This window comes from Bombina bombina, chromosome 6 (assembly GCF_027579735.1).
Source record: "Bombina bombina isolate aBomBom1 chromosome 6, aBomBom1.pri, whole genome shotgun sequence".
NCBI classification, from domain to species: Eukaryota; Metazoa; Chordata; class Amphibia; order Anura; family Bombinatoridae; genus Bombina; species Bombina bombina.
This window is the reverse complement of record NC_069504.1, coordinates 515,602,955-515,624,435: the sequence shown is the minus strand read 5'-3', so window position 1 is coordinate 515,624,435 and position 21,481 is coordinate 515,602,955. Positions and strand designations below refer to the sequence as shown.

The following is a 21,481-nucleotide window of genomic DNA, read 5'->3' as shown; positions in this document are numbered from 1 at the left end:
GGAGAGTGGGTTAGAAGAGAGAGGGAAGGTGCTGGGTGCAACATTGTTGCAATTTAGGGTAGGCCCCTCCTTACCAGTAGATAAGCCAAGTTCTCCCTTGCAACTTCCTCTTCTTCTCCGGATCCTGGCTGAAGCAGTTTTTTCTTAGCAGTTCTGTCATCACCAGTGCAGCTATGCATCGTTCCAGGCGTTCTACTCTGCCTCCCAGACGTTACCAGTCGGAACAGGAACCTCCTGCACCTGCAAAAGAAAAAATAAAGATAATTGTTCAATCTATTTCTGAGGATGATTTAGATATCATTCCCCCAACTCAATATACTACTGTTGTGTCAGCCCAGGTTCATAATGTGGAAGAGCAGGGACCTATTGATATTGAGTTAGCTCAGGAATCCCCCAGACCTCAAGCATTGCAGACCCAGCAGGCTAATTTACCCCTTGATAGTGTACAGGCCTCATTTTTAAGTGCTGTACCCCCTGCTGCTATGTCAGCAGTTTCTGACCTATTGAAAAACATAATATCCGCTATGGCTGCAGCCTCCCCAGGGCCCAGTGTGACACCAGCTGTTTTCCCTCCTGATCCTTCTAGTCAGGATCCGGATCCTGCTTTAACTACCCCCAGCAGGCATCGCCCTTTCACACCTCTCATTGAGGCACCACACGTGGCAACACGCGGTCCCCAGCCCGGCCGGAACATGGCCCCTGTAACGGCCCCTCAGCCCTCAACACCCGGACTTGCCCCTGGTCGCACCATACCCGAGGCCCATGCCATCCCAGGGCCTATGCTGCTCCCCCCGGGGCCTAGCGATCTCCTTCGCCAGCCGCGTGGTCCGGGTCCGACTTCCGGTGTCAACGCCATGTTAGTGACGTCACCGGAAGCGGACATCGGCACTTCCGGCTTGGCAGATTCCCGCGCAGTCGCAAGGACATCGGCTCCCGGGGCAACGCCACTTGCAGGTGAGCACCGAGAGCCGTCCTTGGCCGTTGGCGGGTTATCAGTGGGGGGTCGGAGGGGCATTAGCAGCGCAAGCAAACTGCGCAAGCGAACGGCACATTTGAACGTTAATCCTCAGGGGCATCAAAGGGGTCGCTCCATCATAAGAGGTAGTACCAGGCAGATAGCCAGTGATAGGGGTAGGGGGACACGCAGAGTTAACCCTTCCAGGGCAATGAGGCCATTACAGTTTATACAAATGGGAGATAACGCAAATGCCGTTCAGCAGGCCGCTCCCGATATTATTAACCCACACAGGGCTGATAGTGGTTTAGTGCAAGCGGCCGCTCAGCCGCATGATATTGTGTCTAATAATAGCCTGCATGTGAATCAAGGCAATGTTCAAAGTATGCATGTTAATCAAAACATTGAGCATCATTTACCGTCTCATCATTTACCATCCCCCATTGGTGTGAATGCGGCTTTGAATGGTGTGAACGTACAAGCAGCTCCTCAGGGATATAATACACCCCTGGTTGGCATACATAATGCGAATGTGCAATCTTTAAGCCAGCTACAACATCCCATTATGTTAGGCATACAAGGAGTACAACCCCTTGATCAGGGTATCCACTCCCCCATTGCAGCCACGCAGGGCGCTCATGCACACTCATTAAACCATGCACAATCAATAAGCCAGGCATGCCATAACCCTATTGTAGACCAGCAGGGTGTGAATGCTCAGACATCTGCGAATGGACAGTCAGTGAGTCAGGGATTTCATACACCACTTCATATAGCTCATCCACCCCTTGCTACTGATAATCCAGACACATCCATTGGGCAAAGTGCTCGCCAAATTCTTTCTCTTTTGCAGGGGGCAATTGGATCACAAAGTGCAGCAAAAACACGGACCAACACTGCCACAGTCATGAGTGGGGCGGATGCAGGAGTACCAGGCAGCATTACAGCAGGAGCAGCAGCCACCACTTCCACTGCACAGCAAGGGTCTTCAGGACTCGCCCTCCAAAACCAGCCAGCAGGCCAGCCCGTTTCCAGCATGGGTCAGGGACCTCCTGCCATTAGTCACGGTGAGAATGCTTTATTTACACACAATGACCATTCTTCCTCTGACTCATCCTCTTCTGACTCAGGGTCTGAGACTGACTCTTCCTTGGGTTTACAAGGGGCAGGTCAGAAGAAAATGTTTAGAATGATTAAGAAAATTTTAAAGAGGGGGGTCAAGCCAGATACTAAGCAGGACAGCGCCAGTAACACCGCCCCGCAAAACCCATCTACAGAGGTGCCAGCTGAACCTCTCCCTACCAGGGCCATCTCCGAAAGGCGAGCAGCCCTTTACGGGGACGCAAGCCCAGGAAAAATATACTCATTGCATAGACACCTGCGCAAAAAGGTGGTCAGTAGAATCCACCGTGGAAAATATGTTAATATATTTGACCTTTCGGTGGAGGCGTATAGGCAGAGAGAGAGGAGCGCTGAGGGAACAGGGCCTAAAAAATTTAAACGCCCAGACACTTTTGATGAGTGGCTCCAGTGCTTCAGGGTTTTTTCCTCCTGTTATATCGAAAAGTACCCCTCCCAGAGTTTGCCTATCCTAAAATACACGGACACTATTCACTGGATTCAGCGTAATCACAGTGAAGGTGTGTGGAGGGAATATGATGCTGAGTTCAGGAGGAAAATGGCAGGAAATCCTTCCCTGACTTTTGACTCTACTGATAACCAGTTGTGGCAGCGAATGGACCCAAAAGGGGGTGCACCCGCTGCTGTAACTTCAACTCAGCAATCAGCGCAGCAGTCCTTTCGCAATACCAGAAGCAGGAAACGGGGGGGAACCTGCTGGCCCTTCCAGGACAAAAAATGCGACAAGGGTAGCGCATGCACCTTCAGACATGTCTGCAGGTACTGCTCTGGTCCACACCCTGGCAGTGACTGCATCAAGCGAAGGGACCAGACCAATAAGCCCCCTTCAGCAAACTTGGGCCAGAAAGGCGGAAACGCCAATTAATGTACATGCCATGGCACCATGGTTGTGGGCTTACCCAGACCAGGCGGCGGCACGTATGTTATGGGAGGGTTTTTCATTTGGTTTTCATATCCCCACATTTAGGCAAATCAAGGGTAAGAGATTTAATAGGAACCTTATTTCAGCATACCAACACCCCCAAGTAGTGAGGGATAAAATTAATAAAGAAGTGACTTTAGGGCGAATGGCGGGCCCCTTTGCTGCCCCACCTTTACCTGATTTGGTCATTTCCCCGTTGGGGGTGGTTCCCAAGAAAGAGCCAGGGAAGTTTCGCCTCATTCAGCACCTGTCGTACCCAAAAGGTAGCTCAGTCAATGATGCCATTGACCCCCAACTCAGCTCGGTGCGCTATCAATCCTTTGATAGCGCACTAGACCTGGTCAGGAGGGCGGGTCATGGTGCTCTATTGGCGAAACTAGACATTGAGTCGGCATTTAGGCTTCTTCCACTCCACCCCTCAGTTTTCCATCTAATGGGTTGTAAGTTTGCAGGTGTGTACTACGTGGATCGCTGCCTGCCCATGGGCTGCTCTTTGTCATGCGCCTTGTTTGAAGCGTTCAGTAGTTTCCTTCATTGGGTCGTAGCTTCAGAAGTGGGCAGCGATCCCATAGCACACTACCTGGACGATTTTCTCATTGTAGGGAGAGCAGGCTCCGATGATTGTTTATCCACAATGAACATCATGCGCAGCGTCATGAGACATTTCGGGGTGCCCCTAGCAGAGGACAAAACGCAAGGCCCCGCGTCCTGTTTAGTTTTCCTGGGAATCGAAATCGACACCCAGGCTCGGCTCTGTAGGTTGCCACCTGATAAAGTTCAGGGCATGCTTGAGGCGGTCAGAGCGGCAGTCTCTAATGCAGTTATTTCCCTGAAACAGTTACAATCCCTGTTAGGTTTGCTTAATTTCGCTTGCAGAGTTATCCCCATGGGTCGGGTTTTTAACCGTAGACTGGAAAGACAGCTTAGTGGTAGGTCAAACCCGAAATCAAAGATAACCCTAGGGAGTGAATTGCTGGCTGACCTGGTAGTCTGGGAACAGTTTCTCACGCGATTTAACGGGATTCGGGTCTGGCGTACCCCTCCCATGTCTAGCCAGTTACTGCACCTTTTCACTGACGCAGCTGGATCGCACGGTTACGGGGCCTATTTCCAGGGAGAGTGGAGCGCGGAGCCCTGGCCGGAGTCCTGGGCCCCGGCGGGCCTTACTCGAAACCTGACTCTCCTGGAGCTATTCCCCGTGGTCTTGGCGGTCGAGCTGTGGGGTGGGAAGTTGTCGAACGGGACTGTTGTGTTCTGGACAGACAACATCAGTGTGGTCTTTGCGATCAATAACTTGTCAGCCACCTCAGCAAAGGTCATTACCTTGCTGCGCCACCTGGTGTTGCGCTGTCTGGACCTTAACATCCAGTTCCAGGCCCGTCATGTCCCGGGCGTCGACAATGTTGTAGCTGACGCCCTGTCACGATTCGAATGGGCGACATTTCGCAAGTTAGCCCCCACAGCTGCAGCCGTGGGCTTACGCTGTCCTGATTTCCTTTGGCAGCTCGTCCTTCCTGGATAGCCTTACTGCCGTTGGTCCGCTCCTCCTTAGCACCATCCACTTGGCACGCCTATGCCCGCATGTGGTCTGAATGGGACAATTTCTGTGCGTCCAGGGGAGCCGACGCTGCTCAGGGGTCTAGGGACAACTTACATGATTGGCTGGTGAGTTTGCATGCCTCTGGGGCCCGTCAGGGGGCAATACAATCCAAATTGGCCGCCCTCTCATTTTTCTATAGGGCATTAGCCATTCCTGACCCAACCAATTCCTTTTTTATTAGGCAGGTGATCAAGGGTTGGGGCAGATCGCAGCAGCGGAAAATAGACACGCGCGAACCCATCACCCGCGACCGCCTGGAGCGTTTGCTCTTGGCGCTCGACGTGGTCTGTAGATCAGATTTTGAAGCCCTACTCTTCAAAACTGCGTTTAATCTGGCCTTTGCCGCCGCTCTTAGAGTTAGTGAGGTAGTAGCACCCTCCAAGCAGGCGTCTGGGGCAGGTATACAATTGCAACATGTTAGAGCTGCCCCTGATTCCTTACTTCTTTTTCTGCCGCGATCAAAGACGGATCAGGAGGGTAAGGGAACCTGGATCCCCGTTCACCCTCAGGTGAACAGCGCATGCTGCCTGGTTAACTGCGTTAATCTTTACCTGGCTCAAAGGCCGCCTGGCCCGGGGCAATTCCTGGTCCATGCGGACGGCAGATCCCTTTCCAAATTTCAGTTCGGTAGGGTCCTAAAATTGGCGGCAGTCCAGGCGGGGCTGGACGCTAGCAGACTGGCCCCGCACTCTTTTCGCATAGGGGCCGCGACTAACGCTGCGCAAGTGGGCTCCTCGTGCGAGGACATAAAACGTATTGGGCGTTGGCGGTCCAATTGTTTCAGAACCTATGTCCGTCCAATTGTTTAATGTTTAGATGTTAATTCAGGATACTAAAATGTTTGTCTCCACAGGCACTACCCCCGGGGTGAAGCGAATCTGGATTGTGGGCCACTCCTTTGTCCACTGGGCCTCCCTACGCTGTGCGTCCCTCCCATTTGGCCAATCCCTAGGTCTCCCTACCAACAAGGCATCCGTTAGGTGGTTGGGTGATAGGGGGATGTGCTGGCCCCAATTAGCAGGAACCATATCTGAGGCCCTGGTACGCTGGGGGAAGCCTCACATTATTATTCTTCACCTAGGGGGTAACGATGTGGGGGCCATACCAGTTTTACAGTTGATTAAGGTTATGCAGGCAGACATTGGGTGGCTAAGAGTACGCATCCCGGGGGTCATGATAGGGTGGTCCCATATAATACCCCGTCTCCACTGGAGGCATATGTCGGCCCATACGGCGGCATACCGGGTTAGGAAGAAGATCAATGCGTCTGTAGCGAAAACCGTCACTGGGTCAGGTGGCTTCGTGGTACGGCACGAAGCCATTTCGGCTGATAGAACCGAGCTATATAGAAGGGATAAAGTTCACCTTTCTGATGTGGGGCTGGATTTATTCATAGGGGACATTCAGAGAGCTCTGTTACCCCTCCTGTAAATCGGGTTGTGGGTTGGCGGCAAGGGTACCATTAAAATGCTTCCTTGTGGCGGGAGATCCTCGGTCCGGTTGCGCAGGAGAAGGTCGCTAGGGGTGAGTGATGGCCAGACTTCCGGGGAGGAGGGTAGGCCCTCACGTGCACGTGACGGTAACCCTCCTTCCTCCCTTTTGAGGGATGGTCACGTGATCTCTGCAACCCCTCAGCGTCATCTCCTTAGGGCAGAGACCCCTCTGCTGCTGTTCCCGTTGGGCCGGTGATCTCCTGCTGTTCTGGGTAGCTGATCTCTATGCCGCCATATATATTTTCAGTTCTATCAGTTCTATCTAGTTTGTTAGGTTAATAAAATTTTATGGCCTGTGACGGTCACAAAATTTTTCCCATAAAAAGTTTGTCTGTGGTTATTTCGCACTACATTCTCATGTACATAGTTATTTAATTAAGTTATGTTAAATCCTCTCCTCTGTGAAGAAGGATCCGGTAAGCATTTAATCCCTTAATGCAGTGTAGGGCTTAGTATAAGCCTGGAGCAGTCTAAGGGTTAAGGCTGTAGGAGAGTGGGTTAGAAGAGAGAGGGAAGGTGCTGGGTGCAACATTGTTGCAATTTAGGGTAGGCCCCTCCTTACCAGTAGATAAGCCAAGTTCTCCCTTGCAACTTCCTCTTCTTCTCCGGATCCTGGCTGAAGCAGTTTTTTCCCTCCCTCCCTTCCCCTTTTGTAATGTTTTAATGATGTTGTATTTTCGACGGCACCTTAATGGCAGGGCTATGGCTACTCACCCTAGGCCCAATAAGCCATTACTGTAGGATATGGATCTCCTCTCCCTGTTATGCGGTTTACACGGCTTGGTAACAGGGAATCCTTATCTAGGTGGAAGATCTTCTTTCACCCTGGCGGCGGGAGATCCTCGGTCCGGTTGCGCAGGAGAAGGTCGCTAGGGGTGAGTGATGGCCAGACTTCCGGGGAGGAGAGTAGGCCCTCACGTGCACGTGACGGTAACCCTCCTTCCTCCCTTTTGAGGGATGGTCACGTGATCTCTGCAACCCCTCAGCGTCATCTCCTTAGGGCAGAGACCCCTCTGCTGCTGTTCCCGTTGGGCCGGTGATCTCCTGCTGTTCTGGGTAGCTGATCTCTATGCCGCCATATATATTTTCAGTTCTATCAGTTCTATCTAGTTTGTTAGGTTAATAAAATTTTATGGCCTGTGACGGTCACAAAATTTTTCCCATAAAAAGTTTGTCTGTGGTTATTTCGCACTACATTCTCATGTACATAGTTATTTAATTAAGTTATGTTAAATCCTCTCCTCTGTGAAGAAGGATCCGGTAAGCATTTAATCCCTTAAGGCCTTTTTGTGCATTAAGTACCTGTTTTTTTAAATAGAAACTGGGAAGTCAGATTAAACTGACAGATACAATAGCGCATTCACATCTCTTAAGGTTACATTAAAAGTCTTTTCAATTAACCCCTATGTTCACTATGGAAGGGAAATACTTGTGTGAGAGTATCTTATTTCAATTTGATTCCATCTTCACCACTGATTTACCATCTTAATGCCATTTGTATGTTTGCATGATAGGCATACTTGAATAGACACATAAGGACCCCAACATCTACAAATGGTGTGTAGTAATATCTTAAGGTCAAAGTTTGATTTTAAGTCAGACTCTCATTGTTGTGACTGTCACTAACATTACTTACATCTTCATAATCGGCTTTTAAAATGGGACTGCACAATCGTTTGTTCCATAGGAACCTAATGCATGTTTCCATCTGCACCACTGCTAAACCACCTGAATGCCAATTGTTTGTTGGAATGGTGGGCAAGTTTTTTTAAATCACTATATTGTCACTTTAAATCTTTGACAAGTATTTTTTTTTTACAATATTTATTTACTTTTAATGCTTGTTAACCCCTGAGCCATTCCCACCCCTGTGCTGACCTGTTATGAAGTTTTTAGATGCTGCTGACATTTAAGTCCTACTTTAGAACTCACACATATTATATATTGTTTTTTGAGCAGACCCAAAAAATTCAAACTATACAATTGTTTTAAGTATGTATCATGACATAAGAATTCTACATCAAAATGTGAAAAAAATTATATTTTCATTAACATTTTAATAAAAAAAAGGTTGTAGAAAAATTGTGCGATTTTGTTTTTTTTCTAAAAATATAGTTAAAAGAAGAAGGGGTTTTACTCATATATAAAGGGCCTTCGGGTATAATTAGATAACTTTACAGGTATCAAGCCAATAAGTCTCTGGCTAAATATCCACAGTGCCATCTGTAGTGAGGTGTTTTCAAGCCTGCCTCAGTGTCAGGTGGAGAGACAGGCAGCTAAGTACAATACCCACATGAAGTATAGGTACAGCACGGAGTAACTCAGAGATTAAGGTGGAGATAGGAGTAACAACCAGCCTGAAGCTCTGAATGCAGTCCAGGCTGTAAAGTATTATATAAATCTAGAGATACCGAGCAAGGAAAAATAGTACTGGTAAAGGATACAATCTGGTATACTACAGGTAACAAGTCAGGCTTGAGTGTAGTCAAGGACAATCCAGGTCAGCAACAGAAAGGCAAACAATCCAGCAAGGTACAAGGGGTTAAAGCAAAGCATTGTCAATGACCAGTTCAGAGATTTAAGTAAACAACAAATCCGACGAAGTAACAAGGGGCAGAGAAAAAGCAGAGTCCAGAATACAAATTCAAGTCTGTAACACAGAGCAATCCAAATAGCAATGCACAGCACATCGTGAGTAGTAACTCAATAAACGGCAATGACTGCTGGAAGAGCTGGGTTTATATAAGCAGAAATTAATTGCCAATTACCTGCAGCTGCAGGCAGGTGGAGCTAAAGTGCAGGTGAACAAAATGTCAACTAGGTAAGAAACAGGTTGCAATCCAAGTGCAAAGATAGCACACAGCGAAAGCAACAGACCAGGAAACTGAGGTTCCAGGGTTCAATCCTAGGGTGTGACAAGGGGAGTCTTCCTTGATTCCAAAAACCAGAGTAGAAAACTGAGAAATCTTCTTATCACTATTAATCTTTAGGAAGGGATGAAAGCAAAGGGTGAGCATCTCCTCTTAAAGGGACACTGAATCCAATTGTTTCTCCTATTATCAATTTTTCTTTATTCTCTTGCTATCTTTATTTGAAAAAGAAGGCATCTAAGCTAAGGAGCCAGGCAATTTTTGGTTCACACACTGGACATCACTTGTTTATAAGAAAGCACTTATTGCTCATTAGCCTGTTAAGTCAACTCACAATCACTCAAAATAGCAGCCACCTGAGCATTTTTCATCAAAAATAAGCTGCACTATCAGAGAGGAAAATTTCACAAAGGCATCCACAGGTAGTCAGAACCCACGTGCATAGACAAAGCACCTCGGACATCCACAATCACACAAAAACAGGCACAGGAATTATTTTTCTGCCACTGGCTCACAGACACAGCAAGGCGGTGAGTGGCAGGATAAGTCTGGCCCTGCATCATGCACAAATATTAATGCTGGTGATTGGGTAGGACTAAGGCAACCAGGCCCAGCACACAACTGGCCCGGCCCACTGGGCAAATGCCCTGTATGCCCTAGGACCAGTCCGGGCCTGCACATGGCTCACTAGAAAAGAGTAATTTTCATAATTCATGGTTCTCAGTGTTTCCTGAATGTCTTTCATTTTAAAAGATTTCCTTGGCATCTTCTCTCTAATACTGATGGATGTCCCAAGTGTTGGACCTACATATACTGTATCCAATTGTGTGATAGTCCTTGGGAACACTTGCATGTCTTTGGTGCACCACACTTTTAGCTCCTGTGCAGGAAGTGTCTTTTCATCTTTAGCACTTGTGCTTGTGATGCAGCTACTTAATATGGAATCATTTGGGATTTCTTTACTTTCACCCCTAGTTACTGATCCAGAAGTACACGTTTAAGGTGCATGGGGTAGCGTGCGTATTACAAGTTAAAAGTAAAATGTCTGGGTGCGAGCTAAAGCCGACTCACACTAACTTCAGGACTTTGCATAGTGCAACCAGTGGCGGCTGGGGGAGCACTAACCCCACCCCTCAGATGGCTCCACCCATTTTATATATACTAGGTACAAGAGTCCTGTCACTGGGGCAGTATAAGGACATATATATATATATATATATATATATATATATATATTTATACACACACACACACACATATATATATATATATATACATATATATATATATATATATATACATACATATATATATACATATATATATATATGTGTGTGTATATATACACACATACATATATATACTGTATATATATATATACACATATATATACATATATATATACATATACATATATATACATATATATATATATATATACACACATATACCTACATGCATAAACACACAGATACAGTCACCCATAAACACACATATAACCGTGCACAAAAACACACAAAATAGAAAGTTCTGTGATCACAGGATAACTGCTAAACCTAGGTAAAACACATAGCAGCACAAGAACCAGACCCACTAGTTCAACTAGTCTAGTTGCTATTTACACTGTTACAAGACCTAGGGGTATGTGTCAGCCCTCAGCCCATATGAATGGAACAAGCCTTGGTTGATCGTTCTTTGTGCTTGGAGAATCCTAATGCTCCCAGCCCTCACTTTAGAATGACTGTGTTCATATTACTAAGACTAATATGGCAAGACACAGATCTGCATATGCGCGTGAGAAATAATGACAGCAGATGGAGCCACTTCCTTTCTGCTCTAGAGGGCAACCTAGAGATGAATTCGGTGAGAAATACGTTTTTGACACAATTTCAGACAGACGCATTAAAGACTGGGAGGCAAATATGTTTGTTCTGCTTCTGTTGTACTAGAAATATTGCACACAGGTTTTTAAAACGTTTATAATTTGTAGTTTTATGACAAACAATAAAAATCTAACTCAATACGAAATACTGAATCTTCCATGTATGTAGGTTTGTTTCTATATTTTAACTATCTGGCTGCCAGACTGGGCTGCAATGGAATGAGTTTCAGCTGCCAAGGGGTTACATTCATTAAGACTTGGTTGGTAGCTTCATCTTGTGATGCTATAGGTTTTGTTTCAGCACATAAATGGTGTCAATATCTCCAGGAATAGCATAAAGCCCCCATGGGCATATGATGATCACTGCCAGCAAGAAGTGATGTGCATTCTCTCCTTGTTTCTGTCTAACCACCTGACAACTCACGGTCTCCTCCCCAGTTTCCCACGTCTGCATCCTTGATTCAACATCAAGTGCTGCAGTTGATGGAGAGTTAATTGTAAAGGGAGGGGAGAATTCCATTTGTGCCAGCAAGAAACCACAATACACCACGTTCCCTCACCTTTTCCCACTTTGCTATATAGGGGCCCCTCACCTGATAGTTAGTCTGGCAGGATCACCTCCCTGTCCATGTTGGACGCCATTTGGGTTCTGGTTCTTCTTGTCCTTGTCCGAGCACCTGAAGGAGGCTCTGAATCAATCGGGAGGGAAAAGCAACCCCTAGGACTGCAGCCATATAGTTCTCCTGACCCGGTCCCTACTGCAACTATGGGCCCGGTCGCAATGGCGACCCCCTCCAACTGCAGTAGTTATGCCCCTGCCTCCTCCCACACACACAGTCAGCTCTTAGTGTGCGAGTGTCACGTGACAGCTGGCTCTCACTCGCACACTAAGAGCTGTGCGGTTAGGAAGGCTATGGCCTGTAGGTGGTGCTGCAAGCAATGCAGGCTGAAAGTGGAAAGTGCTTTTGCCTATAATTCTATCTATCGCACTGCACAGCATGTGCGACAGATAGAAGTATTAGGCAAAAGCCCATCCACTTTCAGCCTAAAGATTTAAAAATAACAATTCTAATGTTTTTTAGTCAAAACTGCAATGGAGCCTGGAGGATTTTTTTATTTAAGCAAAAAAGGTTTAAAAATTTTATTTGTTTTTTTTTCTATTTCAAATTCTCACTCATTTTTTTTTTCCGTTCATCAGGGGTCAGGGGGTTCACGTGCTCAAGTGCTCCTATAGAGGAGCCTCCACTGAGTGCAACTGTGCTAACTTCTTGTCCCTATAAACTTCAATGAAGAGAGAAAACTTGAAAAAAACGAACACTTATCACTTGCGCGCAAACCCGAGAGGAGTTAAACCTACAGCACTAACTCGAAGGTAATTATGACTATTATACATTCCAATGTTCTTCACATAGAAGTAAATACTCTATTTATTTTTAAATATGTATCTCTATACATATCTAATGTATTTTTTGTAAAACATACCTACCTATATATATGAATCTTCTATACAGGTATAACTATCTACAGACATATTTAGAAATATCTATTTAAAATATATAGAACATTTTCCCCAATGAGAAGTATACATATATACACATATAAATAAACTTCTATACACATATATACATATGTGTGTGTATGTATATATCCATTATAACTCTTTCAAATACCTTGTCATTTTCCATATACATGTTAACCCTTGTAGCTTTTTTTAATATATATATATATATATATATATATATATATATATATTAATTTTTATTAGATATTGAATATAATAGTGTAACACTTTACTTTAATGTATTTATGTAGGTCTAGATTACAATTGGAGCGCTAGAAATCTCTTTCATGAAAGCAATATTAGCGCTCCCCTTTGTAATACCAGCACACGATAATGTGCTAGGAATCATTGTGTTCACGAGAGTGCGCTTATATAGGCTCCTATGGGAGCTTCATTCTGATACCATCAGAGACGGCATCAGAACTTCAGTGCCAGCGAAGGGGTTAAGTTGCGCAGCGATGGCAGCAATCAAATAAAGAATAGAGAATAGTGTATAACAGTAAAACCAAACCAAAAGGGTGGCGCTTCCTATTCACTATACAAAAAACAATCAAAAACCATAAACCAACTGAACATAAAATTCCAAATGATTCAAAATGAGGCAGCTCTCTGTCGAAGGACGGTCAAATCCTGATATAAAGTGATCTGCAGAAAAAGAACAGAGGCGCCACCATGGCCTAGTACCACCAAAACAGGTAGAAATTAATGCTGGATAACAAGTTATACTCACAAACGTGTAGCACCCAACGGTGCTAGTGGGGCAGGCTGGAACTTTGCAGTGGTCCAGCTCACTGTAGGCTGCCAGCAATGAGGTCCAGTTAGATCACCTTGGGGGAGCCCTCCTATTGCCTGCATGAACACAAAAAGCAAACAACCATAGCCCAGTAACGTTTGAGCAAGGGCAAAAGGAGTATAGATTGATTGCACTTACAGGAGAGAAAGCACCTCCAGGTGTAGTGTAAACGATCTGGGGCTTCACAGCCGCCCAACTGACTGATATCACCAGCAGACTGGATGTAGCAGCAAACGTGTCCAAATACCCAAAAATGGTGTATCAATATAATTCACCACGAAAGCAAGTGTATAATTAAAATCAAAATATCAAATATATATGTATATGCTGATATACATATATATTTATGTGTTAATATGTGTATTTAGACATATTAATACATAAATATGTATGTGTATAAGCAGATACATATATATTTACTTGGAACACACAGTTCCCATTGACCACAATGTTAGGGCACTTTTCAGTACCGTTTTTTTCTAACACCCCACTCCCGCCAACTTTGACACCAAAATACTGCCTAGTGCAGCTATTTTATTAAAAAAATAAAGACGCTGCCATCTTTATTTTTCAGTAAACAACACTAGACAGTATTTTGGGGGCATTTGGGGCAGATTTATAAAATTAACCAGAGATCTGATTTCTGGTTAATTTTATAAGCACTTATTGCTACCGCTAGCTTGCGTTAGCAATGACCAGCCATTTGTAATGGCTGGTTAATTATTGTGCTTCTGCAAACGAGCAAATTTTCTCCACTTGTAATCTAGCCCGTAGTGTTTAATATAATTTTTTTAGCTCTAACCCTTTAAGCGAGGTCTTCAGTTGCGCTAACCAGACAAGCACAAATTTAGTTTGTCCTGTAGTCACATTTACTTTCAATTTGTAATACGAGCTCAAGTTAACGGCAACCCAATATTTCATATTGTGCACATGCTAACGTTAGTGTGCCGCTTTTAATCTAGCCCTTATTATTTATTTATTTTTAATGAAGGCATTGTTTAAGTTCTCACTCAAATAAAAATAACACGCTGCTCATGGATCTATTTGCTTTTAAAATATAAGGGTGAGCAGTATCCAACAGGAAATATATTGTAGCTTTAGATTAGCTCTTAACCTAATCTAATCTATGCTACCAAAGCATCTGGATGCTGAGAGTAAGGTTTCAAGATCGTATTACTTAGCATTTCTCAATTTCTTGAATGTTGTTTATCTTGTTTCCTTTTCTGTGGCCAATTATGGACATATATAAAAGATCTCCTGCACATATCAGACAATCACTGCGCAGCATGTAGGAGTATTGGGATTCTGAATGAAATGGAATGTTCTGCAGCCTATCAACGGGAGTGAAAACCCTAAATTTTTCAAAATTAAATTTCCTTAAAACAAGCAAAATAAATAATGGCAGTTTTTAATTATATGTAACATTTTGGGCTAGATTACAAGTTGCGAGTAAGCAAAAAGGGGTTTATTATGGCTCTGTGCACACATCAGAAGTAGCACACGTATTACAGGTTAAAGGTAAATGTGTTCTCCCGAGCACACTTGCATTTAACGCACATCGATTTTAGCTCTGGTTAACTGTTACTCTTGACTAAAAAGTTGCATAAAACTCATTGAAATTATATTTAGATATATCATTACACTCATAATACCACACATCTAATTAAAAATAATTGAAAAAAAATTCAATAAAAAGTTATAAGGACTCAAAGATATGAGGTTTTAGAAAAGAAAAGGCATGAAAAGGGCTTTAACATAGAGTTACATATATATATACATGTCTCTCTCTCTCTCTCTCTCTCTCTCTCTATATATATATATATATATATATATGTATATATGTGTGTGTGTACATGTGTATTTATATATGTGTATGTGTATTTACAGATATATATACACATATAAACACATAAATACATATGTATACATATATTTAAAGGGAGTGCAGAATTATTAGGCAAGTTGTATTTTTGAGGATTAATTTTATTATTGAACAACAACCATGTTCTCAATGAACCCAAAAAACTCATTAATATCAAAGCTGAATAGTTTTGGAAGTAGTTTTTAGTTTTTTTTTTAGTTATAGCTATTTTAGGGGGATATCTGTGTGTGCAGGTGACTATTACTGTGCATAATTATTAGGCAACTTAACAAAAAACAAATATATACCCATTTCAATTATTTATTTTTACCAGTGAAACCAATATAACATCTCAACATTCACAAATATACATTTCTGACATTCAAAAACAAAACAAAAACAAATCAGTGACCAATATAGCCACCTTTCTTTGCAAGGACACTCAAAAGCCTGCCATCCATGGATTCTGTCAGTGTTTTGATCTGTTCACCATCAACATTGCGTGCAGCAGCAACCACAGCCTCCCAGTTCAGAGAGGTGTACTGTTTTCCCTCCTTGTAAATCTCACATTTGATGATGGACCACAGGTTCTCAATGGGGTTCAGATCAGGTGAACAAGGAGGCCATGTCATTAGATTTTCTTCTTTTATACCATTTCTTGCCAGCCACGCTGTGGAGTACTTGGACGTGTGTGATGGAGCATTGTCCTGCATGAAAATCATGTTTTCCTTGAAGGATGCAGACTTTTTCCTGTACCACTGCTTGAAGAAGGTGTCTTCCATAAACTGGCAGTAGGACTGGGAGTTGAGCTTGACTCCATCCTCAACCCGAAAAGGCCCCACAAGCTCATCTTTGATGATACCAGCCCAAACCAGTACTCCACCTCCACCTTGCTGGCGTCTGAGTCGGACTGGAGCTCTCTGCCCTTTACCAATCCAGCCACGGGCCCATCCATCTGGCCCATCAAGACTCACTCTCATTTCATCAGTCCATAAAACCTTAGAAAAATCAGTCTTGAGATATTTCTTGGCCCAGTCTTGACGTTTCAGCTTGTGTGTCTTGTTCAGTGGTGGTCGTCTTTCAGCCTTTCTTACCTTGGCCATGTCTCTGAGTATTGCACACCTTGTGCTTTTGGGCACTCCAGTGATGTTGCAGCTCTGAAATATGGCCAAACTGGTGGCAAGTGGCATCTTGGCAGCTGCACGCTTGACTTTTCTCAGTTCATGGGCAGTTATTTTGCGCCTTGGTTTTTCCACACGCTTCTTGCGACCCTGTTGACTATTTTGAATGAAACGCTTGATTTTTCGATGATCACGCTTCAGAAGCTTTGCAATTTTAAGAGTGCTGTATCCCTCTGCAAGATATCTCACTATTTTTGACTTTTCTGAGCCTGTCAAGTCCTTCTTTTGACCCATTTTGCCAAAGGAAAGGAAGTTGCCTAATAATTATGCACACCTGATATAGGGTGTTGATGTCATTAGACCACACCCCTTCTCATTACAGAGATGCACATCACCTAATATGCTTAATTGGTAGTAGGCTTTCGAGCCTATACAGCTTTGAGTAAGACAACATGCATAAAGAGGATGATGTGGTCAAAATACTAATTTGCCTAATAATTCTGCACTCCCTGTATTTAGACATCTAAATATATGTGTGTATATATATATATATATATATATATATATATATATATATATATATATATATATAAGCATTGAAGCTCTTTGCAGTCAAGTAGCTGAAAACATAATTTACTGTATGCTATATCCATATTTAATAAAGTGTATTTACTGTAAATATTTCCCATTCCAATGTTCTTCACAAAGGGTAAAGTATTTTTAAATAGATATTCCTATATGTATCTGTATATATCTATACCTATATATAATCATATATATATATATATATATATATATATATATATATATATATATATATATACATACATATACATATATACAGTATATATATATATACTGTATATATATATATATATATATATATATATATATATATATAAATATTTAAAAATATATAGAGCATATTCTGCTATTTGTGCACTTGAGAAAACGTTATCAGGTTTGCACAACTTTTTTCCCTTTTCCCGGTGGGGTGAAGAAGAGATGCCTAAGTCTATAGAGAAATACGTTAACCCGGTCACGATATTTAAAGTTTGGCTTTTTACTTTCAACCTGTAATAGGAACAATAAATAGCAATCCACTTGTAAACTAGCCCTTTAAGGGGAATTAAATTAAGTCTGGCAATAAAGGTTTTTTACAATTTATTTTATTGTGGTTGTCTGCCAAAAAAAAATATTTTAAATTTGAACATTCCTTTTTCTTAGTTTAGTTTATTTGGCACACAGATCAAATATGATCAGACTAATTATTTATGATTGCAATTTACATTTTTACAACATTAATTAGAAAATAACATAAAATAATAGCTGCCATGTTTTCCTACCATTTTGACTGTGTAACTTTTGTTTACATATAGGTTTGCAGAAATCCATGACCCTGTGTAATCAATCTAAATTTAATAAAACATGATGTTTTGATTATAATGTATATATAATTTGGGTAGCTTAACTAATTTAAATGGACATATTCTAATGCACTGCAATGCTATAGAAAAGAGAGCTTAAATTAATTTGACTTTTTTCTTTTGCAAACTTTAATGGATTGGAATAAAGGATAATAACAGTTATATCCAGCCCTAATCTGGCCAAATAAATGTTGCTATTATGAAGTCTTGGAGAGACTGAAGAGGCTAATGACTTGCTTAGTTAGGCTGTTTAATACCTTAGACTGTCATCAGCTCTTAAGGATCCTGTAGATCAAAGAAAAAAAGAGTTTGCTATTTCGTTAAAGCTTCTTTTGTTACTGCTGAAGTCTTTAGTATTGTCTTGCAATAGTATGTGACCATTCCAACACAGATTAGTGAGGACAGAAGAGGAATTGTCTAATTATATTTGCCACAGTGCAACATGATATTGCAGTTTAATGCAAGAAATATACTCTACTTTACCCCTTTAACACCAGGGTAGCCTTCTAAGCTTTGTTCATTTCTAGTATGGCTTGAATTATTTATTTGAAACAGTCATATTTATATTAGTTTGTATTTTATTTATCGGTAAAATAAAGAACAATTTAAAGGCGTTATCAATTTTTGTGCAGTGGTGTCGAATATTTGTACAGTATATCATGGTTAGTCTTTTTTTAGTTCACTATAAAAATGTCAGACTGACAAATTCTAACTAAAATGTTGTCATTTAAAACATCAACATTTAACTTAAACCGCATCTGTGATCTATCTGTGCACAGCTAAAAAAATGTTTTTTTTTATGATTGTTATTAAACGGTCATGATACCCAATTTTTTTCTTTCATGATTTAGAAAGAGCATGCCATTTTAAACAACTTTCTAATTTACTTCTATTATCTAATTTGCTTCATTCTCTTTATATCACTTGCTGAAAAGCATATCTAGATATGCTCAGTAGCTGCTGATTGGCTGCTGCACATAAAGGCCTTGTGTGATTGGCTCACACATGTACATTGCTATTTCTTCAACAAAGAATATCTAAAGAATTGAGCAAATTAGATAATAGAAGTACATTTGAAAGTTGTTTAAAATTGCATGCTCTATCTGAATCATGAAAGTTTAATTTTGACTAGACTGTCCCTTTAAGGGACAGATTACAAGTGGCGTGCTAACAGTTACGTGAGAGCAATATCACGGCTGTTTGGGCATGTCTGATGTAGCACTCGTATTACAAGTTTAAAATAAACACGATTGCTTGAGTGCGATTGAATTTAAAGCGCATCAGGATAGTGCGACCTCAGAGCTCTGGTTAACTGTTTCGCGAAAGCAAAAAAGTTGCACAAAACACATCAAAAATCCATTTACAGTACAGTTACACTCATAATAGCACCATCTAATAAAAATTACTAAAAAAATATTGCCAAAAAAGTTATAAGGGCTTAAATATATGAGATCTCAGGTGTTAGAAAAAAAGGAAGTCAACATGGTCGGATTTGCCTACCAGGATACCAGGAAATTTCCCGGTGGGCTGCAGCAGCTGGGGCTGGAAAGCTACAATTTAAAGGGGTGATTAATGGATGCAATTGGGCCTTATAACTGGCACTTTTTATATTACAAACTTTTATAATATAATTCTAAAACAAAATATTGGGGGAAGGAGTATCCCAGTAATCTCCTTTGAGATTATACTGAGTCAACGGAAAATAGGGCTGGTCTCCACATTTTCCAGGGCTGCTTTTTATCCCCAGTCCGGCCCTGGGAGGCAAAGGGCTTTAACATAAAGATACATGTCTAAATATGTGTATATATGTATTTACAGACATATATACGCATATAAACACATAAATAAATATATATATATGCATTGGAGCCATTTGCAGTTAAGTAGAGGAAAACATGTAAAATAATATTTATGCAATATTCATAAAAAAGGCAGGCAAAGGGCTGTAGCATAGAATTACATACATACATACATACACATGTTTAAATATGTATGTGTGTGTGTGTGCATTGGAGCCCTTTACAGTTAAAGGGACAGTATACTGTAAAATTGTTTTTCCCTTAATGTATTTCCAATGACTTGTTATACCAGCTGCAGAATATAGAATGTATGAAAAATTGAAAATTATAATTTTATTACTTATCTCTTCTTCACCCCACCAGGAGTGAAATTCATGCTACTGGCTGTGTTTGCACAGCCTGTCAATAGCCTGGACTTAAGTAAAGTAACTTTCAGTATAGGTGGCGATACCACAGGCTAAATCACCTATTTCAAATGACAAAATAAGGGTAAACAAGCTACTTGTAAACAATTTAATAAATTCCAGCAGGTAAAAATGGATAATTGGGAACAAATTAAAGGGATTTTTTCTGGGGGGGGGGGGGGGCTAAATTGCCCCTTTAAGTAGATTAAAACATGTAAAAGCATATTTACGCAATATTCATAATTAATAGTTTTACAGTATATCTACTGTAAATATTTCACATTCCAATATTTTTCACATAGAAGAATATGTTTAAGTATTGTTAAAAAAATATTATTATATATATATGTATATATCTATACCTATATATAATCATGTGTGTCTAAATATATATATATATATATATATATATATATATATATATATACTGTATATATACTGTATATATATATAACCAAAATACCAACAGATATATGTAGAAATATGTATTTATGAATAAATTCTGCTATGTGACGAACACTGGAATGTGAAATATTCATATTTTCATGTCAAGTTAGCACACTTGAGAATATCCGATCGGTGCGTGTGTAGGATGTAAGTTTTTTCCCATTTTTTTTGCTCCTTTGACTTTGCCCTTCAATAAATGCACCCAATAATTCTTATATAATTAGCTATTTCAATTAGGCATTATACATTTATGTATGCTTACAAAATATGTTCATGTAGGTAGCATGAAGTAGACTCAATAGCAGCAAAACAATACTGGGAACTATTTCCTGGTTGGTGGCTACATGTGTATAGCTCTTTTGATTAGGTCAACTGATGTGTTTACCTAGCTCCCCTGTAGTGCATTACTGTATCTTAAACAAAGAATACTAAGAGATTGAAGCAAATTTGACAACAAAAGTAAATTTGAAAGTTGTTTAAAATCTCATGAATCATGAAAGAAAAATGTTGCATTCCATGTTGTATGGATAAAAAAAAGTGCAGTGGCCGAAGGAATACTGACAATTTAATGTAATTTTATAAGCTTATAAAAATATTAATATATGATTTTAAAACTATATTTGCATGGCATGTGTTTTACTTCATAATGAGCATTCAGTGAAATGGACTAGGTGACAAAGCTTAGGTTCCCTTTAAAGTAGGTGACATAATGTCATAAGCAACTTCAAAAATAATGTACATGAACTGGGGTAATATTATTTGAGTTGTCTTTGCTATGAGTATGGAACTATACACATTAACAGCACTGCATCCATGTCAGACCAATATGCAAGAAAGAATCAAAACATTTAAAGAAATATACACATTTTAAATGTATTTTTATTGCATATTTTCCATTTTTCTGAGCATTCAAAGCTTCCTTTCTGTTGCTGCAATGCCCATTTAAACAGAATCCCCCCCCAAAAAATGTTTATATATTTTTTTATTAAAAATAATGAAGACTTTGTGACATTCTATATAAATAAGGAAACATCAGTTCATCAGGTTACACAGAATATAAATATTTCACACAAACATTGATATTTTATTATTGTAGATTTGAGCCATTGGATATTTTCTTTCAGGGCTTAGAATATTTAACATAAACCTTATCCCAGAAGCCAATAGGTAGAATCGTATCTGTAAGCACTTAATTCAATGTCAGCT

The 21,481-nt window shown here is 41.0% G+C and overlaps 1 protein-coding gene across 3 annotated transcripts; it reads left to right on the top strand.

Annotated features, from left to right (window-relative positions):
- Window positions 1-914: 914 nt before the first annotated feature.
- On the top strand, window positions 915-6,435 carry LOC128663199 (uncharacterized). Of its 3 annotated transcripts, XM_053717410.1 has the most exons (3): window positions 915-2,022; window positions 4,522-4,682; window positions 5,471-6,435. In XM_053717410.1, exons 1-3 carry the CDS (start codon window positions 1,167-1,169, stop codon window positions 5,486-5,488), a joined length of 1,035 nt encoding a protein of 344 aa, XP_053573385.1. In that variant the 5' UTR covers window positions 915-1,166; the 3' UTR covers window positions 5,489-6,435. The 3 variants fall into 3 exon arrangements, 2 of the variants coding, with proteins under 2 accessions (XP_053573385.1, XP_053573384.1); XM_053717409.1 differs by lacking the exon at window positions 4,522-4,682; XR_008402834.1 differs by lacking the exon at window positions 915-2,022 and having other exon boundaries at window positions 2,784-4,682.
- The last annotated feature ends 15,046 nt before the right edge of the window (window positions 6,436-21,481 follow it).

Coding starts and splice junctions, on each gene's coding strand:
- LOC128663199 (XM_053717409.1), top strand. CDS start 1,167: ATGAGGCCATTACAGTTTATACAAATGGGAGATAACGCAAATGCCGTT. Junction 2,023..5,470: donor ACCTCCTGCCATTAGTCACG/GTGAGAATGCTT, acceptor TTGTCTCCACAG/GCACTACCCCCGGGGTGAAG.